General features: G+C 41.2%; 1 protein-coding gene across 6 annotated transcripts in view; it reads left to right on the top strand.

The window, feature by feature from the left end:
• myo15b (myosin XVB) overlaps positions 1-15119 on the top strand; it is a 126915-nt gene that overhangs the window by 101390 nt on the left and 10406 nt on the right. For all 6 annotated transcript variants that reach the window (XM_082543878.1, XM_082543877.1, XM_082543880.1 and 3 more), the window contains 18 exons: positions 676-708; positions 1538-1618; positions 2430-2533; positions 2626-2898; positions 4019-4094; positions 4573-4701; positions 6970-7138; positions 8211-8301; positions 8405-8645; positions 8806-8915; positions 10660-10719; positions 10824-10899; positions 11018-11136; positions 12379-12494; positions 13832-13973; positions 14099-14210; positions 14313-14619; positions 14726-14789. In XM_082543878.1, the coding sequence (XP_082400004.1) occupies positions 676-708; positions 1538-1618; positions 2430-2533; positions 2626-2898; positions 4019-4094; positions 4573-4701; positions 6970-7138; positions 8211-8301; positions 8405-8645; positions 8806-8915; positions 10660-10719; positions 10824-10899; positions 11018-11136; positions 12379-12494; positions 13832-13973; positions 14099-14210; positions 14313-14619; positions 14726-14789 (2303 nt within the window). The remainder of the gene's footprint in view (positions 1-675; positions 709-1537; positions 1619-2429; positions 2534-2625; positions 2899-4018; positions 4095-4572; positions 4702-6969; positions 7139-8210; positions 8302-8404; positions 8646-8805; positions 8916-10659; positions 10720-10823; positions 10900-11017; positions 11137-12378; positions 12495-13831; positions 13974-14098; positions 14211-14312; positions 14620-14725; positions 14790-15119) is intronic.

Here is a 15119-nt window from a genome sequence, read left to right as displayed (position 1 = left end):
GTTTTCCTTTTACCACTTGACCATATCCTCAGTTGAGTTCAGCAGCCCCCCACCCCACCACACACCCTGTGAGTAGAGCAATGCTTTCCCTTAATGAGATCCCGAATGGTGCCAAAATTGATTCAAGACTAACAGAAAGTCATGTTGAATCTGTTGGGCATTTTTCTTGGCCTTCAGACAATAATTCTGATTGCTACACTGCCAGATGGGAAAGGCAAAAAAAGAGAAGAAAAGAACAAAAGGCCAATTCCTCAAGGGCAACTCCAGACTGGAATAGAGTCCAAACCCTCTCCAGGAGATTGGTTATGGAGCCCAAGTAAGTGAGTTGAGATGAGATCTACTATATGTAACCAGTTGAAGGAGCTTGGAAAGAAAGTAACTGGCCTTTTTTAAGTTTCATGAAGACATTTCATCTCTCATCCAAGATGCCTGGTCCCTTGTTTTAGTTCTTTTCATAAGGGTTGATTGAATTACTCTTTGTCTGACCCCTCACCCAGGAACAATTTGGTTTGGGAGACTAGGGGGCAACAGACGCCCCTGGCACCTGGGATTACTAGGACACACGAACTGAAATTGTATTGCTGCTCGTCATATATCTTATACACATTTTTGAAAGACAGGAGTTTAGCTTGTTATGTGCCATTTCAACTGCACACTAAAACACCATTTTTACAGGTATGCCTATGACAATGCCAAGCTATCCTTTGGGTAAGTAATTTATTACATTTCTGATATAAAGAATCAAGCCTTCACTTCTTCTTTCATCATTGAGAAAATATTCACTTTTTGTCATGCCATTGATTATGAATGTCTTTAGGCCAGCCAGGTTTGTTCTAAGATCTCCATTTGATATGCAGTTAGGGGGCCCTGTAGAAGGCACACTTCAGTATAGTTAACTAATATAACCGAACACAGTACTGCAAGCCTCATTAGTTTACTGCCTATCCTTCAACATTGAAAAGCGGTGAACCATTATCCCTTCTTGACATACAACATGATATATGTAGTGTTGAATTTGTAGTTTTTTCACATTCTGTTTATAATTTTAGTAATTCTTGATAATTCTTGATCTTTTTAACCTCTTAAAAAGGGGGATATCATTAGCTTACTTTGTAGACATACACTAAACAAGCATAGTTTCACAAACTAGAAAATATATTTTATAGGTCTAGTGCTGTCTGATTTCAATTTGGAGATATCTAATAGGTGACGATTTTGATCAGGGGTCAGGTTGGGCCTAAACGTACCTGCTGTATATATTAAGCAGTTAAAATAAACATTGTTGTTCTGTTTGTTGTTGTTTTTAAAGCCATTTTAAAGCTGATTTGGTTAATGCTGTTTCTTGGTTTATTCCATGTGGAGTTTCATATCTCATATCTGTGTATGTATAATATATATGTATATCGCTTATACTGGTTATCTTTTAGAATACTCATATGCAGTTTAATTTTTATGTTTTGGATTTTTTTAAGTTATGGATTCAAATAAATTACAGAAAATGTTTCAATTCTCCATATGTTGCTTTCTGTATGTATAGGAGCACCAGTCAACCCCGCAATGCCCAGTTATGGTGCAAATCCCATGATTCCAGCCATGCCAGCCATGCCAACCATGCCAGGTAATTCTCCAACATTTCTTATTCATTTTTTTCAGACCTGGGCTCATATGATGACACAGATTATTGGTAGGTCAACTACCACCTCCTAAGGGACAGCCAACCAGCCTCCTCTGACACTGCCTCCTGGACCCACTGCATCCCCACCCCACCCCCCCTCTAGCACATGACACTCCGCAACGTAACCCCATGTCCTGACTTAGTCTAGGGAGTCTTAGCCTACTCACCCCTTAAAGTCTCATTCAGGCAGTCCACCAACTCATTAGTCTGAGGGTGGTAAACGCTGGTCCAAAAGGTTTAATGCCCAGTAGTTCTTCTTGTGTGCAAGACATGAACAAAGTGCCCTGGTCAGTCGGTATCTCTACCCTGGGATCCCGACTCAGGATATGACTTGAAACAGTGCACTCTTTGCTGAAATGCAGCACTGCTTTGGGATATTGTGTTGCATTAACCTGCATCAGAACGAATACAAAGTGATATCACTCCAGTGAAATGCCCCCCCCAAACAACTGGTACCAACAACTGTGTGCATTCTTCCTGCATGGGATTGTCATGACTCACTCTGCATAATCTTTCCATAATCATCACAAAATAATTAAATGCCAACGCTACGTCAGGTCGCACTTTGACCATCAACATTTGTGGTCAAAGTCCAACATTTTTCATCACAAGACTGCTCTGGTGGAGCAAATAACTGGAAGTGCAAAAAAACAAAATTATATATGCATGAAATAGTTTATAAGCACTGTGTTTGCAGAGTTTTATATATGTATTTAAATATGTGTAACAATTTGTCATAATTGATCATACACAGCCATGATGATGCCTCAGGCTCCCATGCCTGCTCCTGCTGCTGACCCCATGCAGATGGCAGCAGCAACGCAACAGGCTCTAATCAACCAGCAAGCCCTTCTCATGGTCAGCACTATGATGATCATTTTGTTCACATCCTTTATCACCCCTTCATCCCTCGTAAGGCCAAAGTTTAAATTTCTCCCCTGTCCTCTCAGGCCCAGCAGATGACCATGCAGGCAATGACTCTGTCCCAGCAGCAGGCACAGGAGCAGCAGAAGAAGGAGCAGGAGAGACTGAAGAGGGAGGAACAAAGGCAGAGGGAACAGGAAAGAAGGCAGGAGGATGAGAGGGAACGGAGGCGTAGATCAGAACGGCGTTCTAAGGACCGTTCAAGTTCACCTCCTCCTCAGTCTCGCTCACCCCCACCTGTCCAGTCCAAAGCATCTGCGCCTAAAATCACCCAAAACTACAGTCAGCCTGAGGCAGAGGTATTTATATTAAATATATATATATATATATAGTATAGTTTATAGCATATTGTGTGAGCAACTACTTTTCAAAACACTGTCAGTGTGGTACTTGTATTCAGTTGGTTACTTGCTGTGACATTTTTTAAAAAAATCCTTGCCCCCTTGAATTTCTGAGCATTACTGCCCACTCCCACTTTCCCTCTCTGTCACATCCACCCGCTCCCGCAATATTTGTATCCAGTCCTGCCCACACCCACAGACTCATAGTTTTCACATGGCGTCAGAGCTAGGGGGATGCATCCACCTAGAGGGAAAAACAGTACTGCAGTCCTTTGCACTCCTTTGCCATCAATCACAGTTTAACAAACCGCCAGATAGTTGCTGTGCTGTCGAATGCACAAATCTACATTTATTTACAGCTGCCAGAAGAGCGTAAAGTATTGCGCCAACACGCCTCTCCTAACCCCACCTTAGGGAATGACCTAATCACACCAATCCCTGCTTCTCCACATTAACCCCGGCTGCATTTTAAACTGTAGGAATGATTCACTGACATTGTGAAAACTTTACTGTTATGACACAACATTAAAGTGACAAATGAATACTTTTCTGGTCCTACACTGTAAATGTCAAAATGAACAAAACATACTTTTTCCATGTGGTAGTTTATTTGAGCTAGTTATGTACTGCTTTCCTTTGCTTTAACTATGAACTGTTTCTTGTTCTTTACCTCCTACATGGCAGCATTGTTTGCCCGTCCAGACTGAAATTACAGGTAGCTGTCCGTACTTTGAAACTATTGATCCTGGGAGCAGTGTAATGTGAGGGATTCTCTACAACATACGCATAGATGTGACTGAACTGGAGCTCGCAGATTGTTAATCAAAAATCCCCCCAAAATTTTTAGTGTACAATCTTTTATAAATGACTTGCAAATACATACATATTATTCAATTGAAATGATGACTGACTTGTTTCTGAAAACAGCTGGTCAATACACTTACAACGTAGGATACAGACAGTGTTTGCTTTAGTCTTTCAATTTGGATTTTTTACCTCAAACTCTGTGAATGTGAAACAATAGTGTCATGTCATTATGCACTTCCTTCTCCTTATCGTTTAAATGTTACTTTTACAGCCAGAAACAGAAGTAAACTTAGATGCAGATGAGCTATACTCTGTCAAAGATAAGAGGGACTTCTTCCAGAAGATTGGTGAGTTCAACAGCAAAATGTTCTTTCTTGCTCAAATGTATCATTCACAAGATATATGTTTGACAGATTATTCAAGTCATGTATAACATTTATAAATTTCTGCAATAACCTTTTCCCTTTCACCACGCTTTTATCTCTAATGTATTGGTCAGATTCATGCCCAAGAATTTTTCTTGATTCCATATTTTCTTGAATGCTTGATTCATGACTTTGTAAAGCCAGGGGTTTAGCCTATTGTTTATTTTTGTTAAGAAGGTCCTCAAGTCAAAATATACAAATTAAATGATTTTAGGCTGCAATCTTTATGGAGTTGATTTTGACTAGTCGGTCCATGTTGTGATGTTTTTATGTTTTACAGGAGGTTTAAATATTGTTTTTCTATTTATAGAATTCAATTTGCATTTTCAGTGATTGCTCCTGTAGTGTTTTTTTTAAGTCATGGTTTTTCTTAATCCCATTTTCTTGTGCTGTCCTACAGCCACTCAGCCCAACCCTAAAGACCCTAAAACCCTAAAGACACGTCAAGCCCCAAGCACAACCAGACAGCAACAGCACTCACCTCCATTAACTTCTCCTTTGCCCCCACCTGTAGCAGCTAAGCCAGAAGGTAAGAGGATTTTACAAGTTCAAGGGTTCTCTGAACTGATCCTTCCTCTAAAAAGCTCATTTTAATTCAGATCATTTAGGGTAATCTCCAAACTAACTACCAAATAAATGGTAAAATGATAGCAAATAATAATATTTTGTACCAAAAACATTATGGATTCAAGTCTTTTTACACGTGAAAGTCTGAGCCAAGGTTTATAGAATAGAATAGAATAGAATAGAATAGAATAGCCTTTATTGTCATTGTACAGAGTACAACGAAATTGGAGTGCCACTCCCTTGGTGCAAGATTCAATAATAAATATAAATGTAAAATATAAAAAGTACAAAAAAAAAACAATCGTAAGTACTCAAACAATAGTATGTACAATATATACAGGATAGCAGCATAATATAATGACAGTGACGGTATGGAATAGGTTCAATTGTTTTTGTGCTTATTTACTACGGTGATAGCTCTGGGAAAGAAGCTATCCCTGAATCTGTTTGTCCTGGTTTTATGTGAGCTGTACCGTCGGCCTGACGGTAATAGTTCAAACAGTTGGTTGCTGGGGTGAGAGTGGTCCTTGATGATATTGCCAGCTCTGCTGAGGTACCGAGAGTTTGCAGTGACCTCCAGGCTGGGCAGAGAGCAGCCAGTGATCTTCTGGGCTGTGTTGATGACCCTCTGCAGTACTTTCCTGTCCGCAGCTGAGCACCCTGCATACCATGTTGTTATGCCGTACGTTAGGATGCTCTCTATGGTGGCTCTGTAAAATGTCACCAGCAGCCTCTCCTCCAGGTTGTTCCTCCTGAGCACTCTCAGAAAGTGGAGATGCTGCTGGGCCTTTTTTACCACCGCCGTAGTATTTGCAGTCCAGGAGAGGTCATCAGATATCTGCACGCCCAGAAACCTCATGGAGTGTTCCCCCATCCACACGTTCCCGTGGATGTAGAGTGGGACCGGGTCTGCTCTGCCCTTCCTGAAGTCCAAGATAAGTTCTTTAGCTTTCGTGGTGTTCAGTTGGAGGTTGTTAACTGAACACCACTCAGTCAGTCTGTTGACCTCATCTCTGTAGTCCGACTCATCCCCCCTTGCGATGAGTCCAACCACTGTGGTGTCATCCGCGAACTTTATGATGGTGTTTGAGAGATGGGTAGGGGAGCAGTCGGATGTGTAGAGCGTAAACAGGACGGGACTCAAAACACATCCTTGTGGAGACCCGGTGCTGAGTGTGATGGTGCTGGACCGGTGGGGGCCGAGTCTGACAGACTGTGGTCTATTTGTCAGGAAGTCCTTGATCCAGAGGCAGATGGGGGTGGAGAGTCCCAGGTGAGACAGTTTCTGGACCAGGATCTCCGGGATGATATGATTGAATGCTGAGCTGAAGTCCAGAAAGAGCATTCTCACATAGCTTCCTCGGTGCTCCAGGTGACTCAGCGCAGTGTGGAGCGCTATGGTGATGGCGTCCTCGGTGGATCGATTTGTCCTGTAGGCAAATTGGTGGGGGTCCAGAGTGGGAGGCAGACCGGCCCTGATGTGCTGACAGACCAGTCTCTCAAAGCACTTCATCACTACAGGCGTAAGTGCAACAGGCCTGTAGTCATTTGGGCTGGCCACAGCTGTCTTCTTGGCGATGGGGATGATGGTGGAGATTTTGAGGCAGGGCGGGACGGTGTTTGATGACAAGGAAAGGTTGAAGATTTTAGTGAAGACTTATGTTGTTTGCATGTTACATTGTTTGTTTTTAATTTTGCTTAAGCATTTTTATCATGCAGCTAAGAACTTGACATAACATACCATTATTCTTACATTATTTACTATTTGGGCTACCTCTCCTTATATGCAACAGTGTTACAATACTGCTGTTTCTTTTTTAATCAGGATTCTTTGCTCTCCTGTACACTTGCATTTGAACTTTTTACAGTATTGTTGCAGCATATTTTAATTACAAACTCTAACTCCTCCTTCACTGATGTGTTACTGTAATTCATTGTTCCTGTCAATAGCTTCAGTGATGACCTTTCATACTTAATGAAAATTGGCCAAAATACTGAACCATCAAAGAAAGTGGGTTCGGTTCAGATAATAGTCCGAGCCAAAAACTTACATGTGAAAAGATCCGTAATACAATCTGCTGCTAATGACTTGGTAACTGATGGCACAGGGCATCTTTACTGCAGAATTCTGACCTCAGCAGGCTGTTTTGGTGCCACTATGGATCAGCAGCATATTAGGAAGGCTTGCTAGTGTTTATATCTTACATTTCCTGCGTTTTGTCTCCCATAGTGAAACATCCACAAAGCCCACCTGCAAGGGAAGTTGACCCCCCAAAAGAAAAACCAACCCCAACTCCCCTCACTAAGCCTCAACCTGAACCCACTTCCAACATTCGGGAAATCATCAAACAGTTCAACAGCCGACCACAACCAGAACCCGAACCCTTTCAGCCCGTCAGGTCTGAGCACTTCATCCTCTGTGTACACATTTCCATTAAAGCCTGAAATTGAAGTTTCCTTTAATCATCTGGATACTGCTTGAGCATTCTTTATATCTTACATGTGATGAAAAACTACCAAAGATGAGTCAGCATAAATGTTGGGGGGAAAATGGAAAGGCATTTTAGATCGTCAGAGGTTTGAGTATCACTTTAAACATAATTGGAGCTTTAACCAAATTTTGGTGAATGTGTCCAGTTTGCAGCCAGTCACATGGCTATCCTGACCAATTCAGTCTGTTGATGTCGCCAGCTCTGATGTTACTCCTCTAACAGACCATAGGAGGTACATTGCACTCTCTAAAACAGACTGAGAGAAAATCCCTGACATTTTGCTGTTCACTTGCATCTCTGCGTCCTAAGGACATAGAGCCAGTTTATTCCCTTTTTGTGTACAGACTCAGGTTGTAAAAGGGTCACCATCCCAGGTCCTTAGAACTTTGGGGATGATGTCATCGGGGACTGCAGCCTTGCTCTCGTGTAGTTTCTCCTGCTGTCACTTAACCTAGCCAAAAATTACAATAGGGAAGGGGTTCATTTTATGGGGAAGTTGAGGAAAAGGGAAAAGCGCTGAAAGTAGTCGAAGTTTATGGAATCCAGGATGTGTGATGGAGGAAGCACCACAATGGTATAAACTAACCTAACCCTGTTAAAGATATTATTTAGCTCTTTTGTTCTCTGCAGATTGCCCACTGGTTGTCCGTCTCCCACCTTACACACAGTGGTTTTCTTCTTCCCATTCTATAGCATTGGTGGTGATGTTAGGCCTCCTGCTCTCTTTGTTTGTACGCCAGTATTAATTATGAGTCAGAGATTTAGGTATCTTTTCCCTGGAATTTAAAAAAAAATGTAAAACTAATGTTTAAATGTTTAAATGTTTTTTTGTTTCCTTTTATCAGATTTTACATCTTAAGCTAGCTCGTTTTACTCATATTCTATCAGTTCATAATAAAACTTGTTGAGAGCGTGCATGTAAATGAAACCTTAATAGAATTGTCTTGTTTTCTACATATCTTTTTTCTCCTCTTTGCAGACACCCTGCAAAATCATTTGTAAAGAAGAGTAACCCCAAAGAGGAAGCTCTGGCTAAGCTTAAAAACAAAGCACCAGTGGCACAACAGAAGGTCAGAATACAAACAAATAACTAGAAATCTTTTTTGTTTGTTTATGCAATTACACTCTTAATTAGGTAATTCTTTAACAGTTTGACATCCTTCCTGTATGTAGAAACAGTGGCTGCCTCCTCCACCCCCTTCTCCAAAGACCCGTTCACCACAGAAATCTCCACCATCAACAAGGGGTCGCAGAGTCATCTCCAACAGCATGAGACAGAAACAGCGCTCCCTGGAGGACCTGTTCAGCTCCCAGCAGCCCCAGCACCCTCCTCCTTCTCCCCCTGACTCCCCACCACCTTCCCCAGGCTTTCAGGACATCCCTGAGCCACCATCAATGGCTGCTCCATCAATAAGTAGGTGTCCCCTGACTTCATGTTTCCCCATACATCAGCATTATTCTGTGACATATTTGGCTGATAAATAGCATCGGCCGACAACAGCTCTATATGCCCTCATATAGCTGAGGGTATGTATCTTTGTCAGTAACTTTAGTTTACTGTGTATTAACTATAGATGATGATATGCCAGAGGACGAAGGCATTCAGTCCAAACTCCACCGCTTCTCTGCTGGGGTTTACTTCTCATACTACAACATGCCAGGAAAACTGTTCCTGCGAAAAGAAGTAAGATTTGCATGCACACAAAAACAATTAGGAGGTTCACTTATATGGATACTGTTTTGGGTCCTTCTTACCATCGTGAAGGACCCATCAAATAGGGATGCAGTGGGTTTTGTGGAAACAAGATTGTTATAAGAGGAGAAACTCCTTTCTTGAAAGACCAAGGTCTTTCATAAAATTCAATTTTGTTTCTGCCAAATCCCAAGCGCCTTCAGGCAGTTGCCTCAAGGTGTTTAAGGTAAAACGCAGTAATACAATAATATGCCCCCTTTAACCAAACACTTCACGACAGTGGAAGGGAAAAGCTTCCTTTAAACAGGAAGAAATCTTCAGCAGAACCGAAATTAAGGTGGGGGTGATGGACGGAAGACAGGACAAAATAATCAATGTGCAAGAGAGTCAGACATTTATAATAACTACTGAAAATATAGAGTGGTGTGTAAGCACAAAAAACACTCAGTGCAGTAGGGTAGCCGCCAGCAGACTAGGCCTATTGCAGTGTAACTATGGGAGGATTTAGGGTCCCCTGATCCAGACCTGCTTTATCAAAAAGGAAAGTTTTAAGCCTAATGTTGAAAGCAGAAGAGTCTGTCTGGCTCCTGAATAGTAGCTGGTTCCACAGAAGATGGGCCTAAAAGCTGAAGGCTCGGCCTCCCATTCTACTTACCATTCTTGTTGTTCTCAGGAACCACAAGTAAGCCAGCAGTCTGACAACTGCTGTCATTACGCTCACTGCACAATTCTGGAGCAATTGAACGCATTTGCGTTTTTTAAGAAAGCCAGAAAATAATTGTTATAGCAGTCCAGCCTAAAAGTAAAAAATGTGTTAATATTTAAAGCGGACAATGTGTTACGGCCGAGAGGGCCAGGCTGTGGGTGTGGACTCAAATGCAGACACAGAGGGAGGCAAAACGGGCTTTATTTACAGTGCCTAGTTAACTTACAAAGCAGGAAACTATGAATGCTATGAACTGAAAACCATGAGGTCAAACTATGAACATGAAACTGAGTGCTATGACTAGGTGCTAGATTTCATGGATGGATCCTGGGAATGGAAAAAGGGGCAGCGGCTTGGATGGAGGTACGCAGTCACTATAATGAGAGGAGACAAGTAGTCAGTGGCAGTCTAGTGAATCACAGCTGAAGGATTAGACTATGGTGGTTAGGGCTTACGCGTTGCAGGTTCAAGTGTCATGCGAGGAGGGGGTGTCCAAGGGGTTCTGGGTGAGGAGTGTCCAGAATATACTTGGAGTGAGGGACTTGGCAGGGAGGCAGGCAGGTGTAGTCCAATGATGGAAAGGAAGCAACCAGATGACAGAACCAGCATCCAGGCGGAGATGTGAGTAGTTTAGTTTGGGAAGTGTGACTGCCAGGTGGGTCGTGAGTTAGCAGAAGATCTGGTCTGTTGTGAATGCTGGTCTTATATGCTGGTGACTTGATTGGAACCAGGTGTGGAAGCTGGTGGAGCCCAGCGGAGTGGAAAAACCCCGTACTCACCCGAACCATGACACAATGCAATTAAAAACGGCATTTCACTACACTTGGAATTTGAAGTACTGCTGTTATAAGTGTGTTAGCCCTGCGACAGACTGGTGACCTGTCCAGGGTGTACCCCGCCTCTTGCCCTATGACAGCTGGGATAGGATCCAGCACCCCCGCGACCCTGAAAAAGATAAGCGGAAGCGAATGGATGGATGGATGGATGTTGTTGTAAGTCCATGTTAGTAACTGCAAGTTTTATGTGCAGGTTTTTTACCCCAGAGAGATGTTTAACCAGCCCTATATTCTTAATCTGTTGTGTGAACAGGTCTGTATATTTCTTTTGTTCATCTATATATCTGATAGACATGGTAGACACACAGAGTTTGGAATTCTGTAATACTCTATTTTTACTTTTTTTTTTTTTTTTAGATAATCAAGGACACTTACTCTGACAGCTGCGAGAAGATCAGCAAAGAGGAGAGAAGGAAGATGAAAGATCTGCTGGGTAAGATTTTGACAGTTTATCATAAACCTTAATGCGACAATGCTGCTTTTCCAATCATTATCCGCCAGTGGCTTGAAAGAATATGACTCAGTTACACCATTTTTGCCACCCACAATAGCAAATTTCAACATAGGAACAACTATAAACACCATCCAGGACAACAACATGAAGAAGAGGATTGTCATTGCAGCTCGAGACAACTGGGAAAACTACTTTACTCGTCTGTTCCCTGTGAAGGTGAGCAGACCAAAAAATCAAAGTAAAAAACATCCAAACTGTACTGTCCATTCTGTGATCAGTCGAGTTCGGTTGCTGCTTCTCTGAGCTTCACTGCTCTTTGTGTGTTTAGCCAGCTGTATTCTACAATATACACTCTTCCACACCTTTATTTAGTATAACTATTCAAAAACAGGTACAGATTCAGGTTATTCTATCTAAGCAACCAATCAAATAGCAGCAACTCAATGCATTCAGGCATGTAGAGGTCCAAGAGGACCAAGAGGTCCTGCAGATATTTCAACATATATTTATATATGTTTTAATATTTCAGTAGCTGCAAATCTACCAGGATTTTCCCACACAGCCTTTGTCAATCACACACAGTTTTGTATGTGATTAAGATAAGATCTTATTCTAGCAGTCAGCCTCATTGATCATATGAATAGGGCATCTAACTAGCCAGAAATTTAAGGTCATCCAGGTCGTCATGTGTTCAAGAAATTCCTGCATTCTGGATAGATAAAGCTGGGTATCGTCTGCAAAGCAATGAAAACTTATGCTGTGCCTTCCAATTATACTCCATGTAATTAGCTACATTAAAAACGTAATTAGTCCTAGCACTAAACCCTTGGATTTCCATAATTAACATTTAACATTAACATTATGTGTGAAGAGGACTTCCCTGTTACATGAACAAATTGGAGTTTGTTTGATACATATGATTCAAACGGATGCAGCACAGACAGATTATGTATCAAACTGCACAGAAAAGTTGTCCGTTTGGTGAAAGAGCTTCCCCTGCAGCCTTTTATTCTGTGACACAGTTTACACAAACACCCATAGTAATTGAACTAAGATTTACAAATTTAAGTAACACAATTACAACATTTAACAATTTCAACCTAACAGATTGGATGGGGAAAAATGTGTGTAGAGTATGCAGGGTTCACCATGAGGTTATATTACTCTGATTGGTTGAGTATCTCCATGGTATCAGCTGGAAGATTGCACCATATGAAAAATAAGATTGTCAATTGATAAATTCAGATTCAACATTACTCTGGATTGTTTCTGCCCATTTTGATGTTTTTATTATAATAACATATACAGTATGTTCAGGGGTATATGATTGAGATATTGGGTCTTGATTGAGACACTAAAGTCATGAGCTGTGTAGTTTAAAGTGCAATACAGTAGAATCTATTGCACTTTACACTTCTTACAGATATTTATTTGCAAGCATCTCCTGTTTGTACGCAGCCAGACAGTGGGGATGCCCAGGTGTTGGGTGTCTCTCATCGCGGGATTCGTCTCCTTAAGATGGTGAGGGCATTGGGGATAAACCCCAAACATCTCCGGCTACTCAGAGGTTACAGGTAAGCATTTGCATGCACAAATTCACAGAGTAAGGGTATTTATTTGAAATACTTTCTCACTGTGTATGTACATTCTACATACTATCCATTTTTAATATTAAAATAAAAAATCTCATCTGGATCCATAATATACATGCTAAATAAATGATATAAAACGTAATTATCTCTACGTAAAGTTCATTATTTATTATCCTAAAACAGTCATTCTCAAACTGCAGGCTCCCTCTAGTGGTACACAGGAAGTCTCTGAAAAATATTTAAGATTAAATAATTATACCATGTTCTGACTGAGGGATTTCTGAAAAATTAAAATGCACAGCTCGGCCACATACGCTTTTTTTTCCACTCGATAAAAGTTAACGTAAGGATTCCCGATGGTTAGGGACAAATGCAATCACATGGCAGGGTGCTGTAAACAGACCAAACTTCAGTCAGGAGAACAACTGAGATAATCCATCCACAATATGAGGTTAGTCATTAATATACTGCTGCATGGGCTGGGCTGTAGTTAGATCGTAAGGGTTTAAAAACTGGGCTTTAAAATGAATAGTGGTAATAAAATCTGAGAGAGGCCGACAGTGATCACTGCCTTTTTTTAGGGGCTTGTTCAGATTAAATAGAACAAGATACAAAGCATTAAAACATGTTAAAAACACAACAGCCTTAATAAACACAGTAGTTTGGACCCGGAAGCAGGGTTATACGTCATCACTTAAAGACCAGACATCCCACCTACAGTTGTTATTATTATCATTTGTCACATCCTGTTTATGACAATTAAAATGAATAACATTCATATAAGAAATAAAATTGTCTCATGTAAACTGGATATGGGTTTAAATAGGCCTATACTACTGTACTTTTATGTCGATCATAAGTTCCATAACTTTAAAAGCGATATATTTTATGAGGTGGTACTTGTTGTGAAAAGTTTGAGAATCACTGTCCTAAAATATTATTTATTTATTTATCATCCTCATTAGCAAAATATGCCAGCCTGACCTGGAACTGCCCCCTAAATTGGCCAACACCACCTCTCCCCCTGCAGCTCAGCGAAAAACACACCTCATGGCCACGAAAACAAACATTGTTAACTTTGCCTGTCAGTCGTTTTCATAATGTGGCTTTCAAGTACAGTCCAAAGTTCACGCTCCCAAGATATCAGCAGCTATATTGTTCCACTGTTTTCATCAGCTAGATTAAGTTGCTATGGTAATAACTATCACAGGTCTCGTGTGCTATTCCTTATGGACGTTTTTGCTACATCTTTGATATTTTAATTCATTGTTGCTGTTGGTTATTGCATTAAATGTTAACGTGGGTCTTCATGAATAAAGTTTTGCAGAGGTGCTGTCAGCTGAACTTCAGGGTGAAGACACAGTGGCACTGAAGCTGAAGAGTGAAAAACTGGTGTTGCAGTCACGCAGGGCTCCTCAGATCATTGCTATGATTCAGTCATTCATCCAGGAACTCATCAAGGTACTCTTTTTATAATCATAGTTCATTCCATGGTCTATAATTTTAAAGGTTTTCAGCTTATATTCACAGTCTCCTTGTCTTTAGAGCCTCTTTAATTTTAGTTCATCTCTCACTCCTCCCTTTAGGACTCAAACCATGTAGTTGCCCTGAAGAGTTTTGTAACAGATGACAAGAGTCTACTCAGCTTCAATAAGGGTGATATAATCAAACTGCTGCCAATGGAAGGGCTAGAGCCAGGTAAAGTCATGACTTGAATTGTAGTCATATGTTTATGTTAGTTAATAAGACAAATATTATTTTCATTGTTTCCAGTCTAATTAGATTTGTCTGTTTCACCAGGCTGGCGTTTTGGCAACAAGGGAGGACGTTCTGGTCTTTTTCCAGAAGACCTCACCAAGCCATCTGCAGCCCCAGACTACCACTGTCTCAATCTAAACCACAGAGATGAGAAGAGGAAAAGCATGAGGAAGACTCTCATCAACAAACACATGGGCAGCAGTAATTCAAAGCAGCCTGGAAGAGAGGCTTCACCCCACGGTTTGGTGCATGGATCTCTCCAGAGATCACAACAGAGCTCAATGCAGGGCTCAGTCCTCAACTTAGAGGTGAACTCACCGATGGCTGACTTTGCCATGAAGTACTTCAGGTAGGATAAAAGTATGCTAAGTATTATTGTGAACTATGCTGAAGTGGTTTGGGGTCATATAACATGGAAAGTATAACTTTGTTCCACCCTTCTTTGTTTATCGAAGACTGGGGACAACAGGTCTGCCAGCCAACGGAAGGAATTTTTCACAAGTGATTGAATACACAGAGGTAAGTGTTGCAGTCCCTCTGATGTCATATGACCACATGTTTTAGTGCGAAATTAGTTAGATCTAATGCTATAACCAATAGTTAATGCACACCTATAATAGATGCCTTCCTGCAGTAAAGGAAGGATCCTGGTGTTATTTGTCTCTCAGAAACAGTTCATAACTTTCCTTCAACTGATTCATGTCACCTAAAAGGTAAACCTGTTTCTCCATCACCTGTTCAGCTCTGATGATTCAGTAAGGACATCTCCTGGTTTCATCTTCATGTTTCCCTCTCACCACATATCCAAACCGACATCATGACCAGCAGCTTTACAGCTGTGGCTCCAGC

This window comes from Aulonocara stuartgranti (genome assembly GCF_965226115.1).
Source record: "Aulonocara stuartgranti genome assembly, chromosome: 8".
NCBI classification, from domain to species: domain Eukaryota; kingdom Metazoa; phylum Chordata; class Actinopteri; order Cichliformes; family Cichlidae; genus Aulonocara; species Aulonocara stuartgranti.
This window is presented reverse-complemented; position numbering and strand designations above follow the sequence as displayed.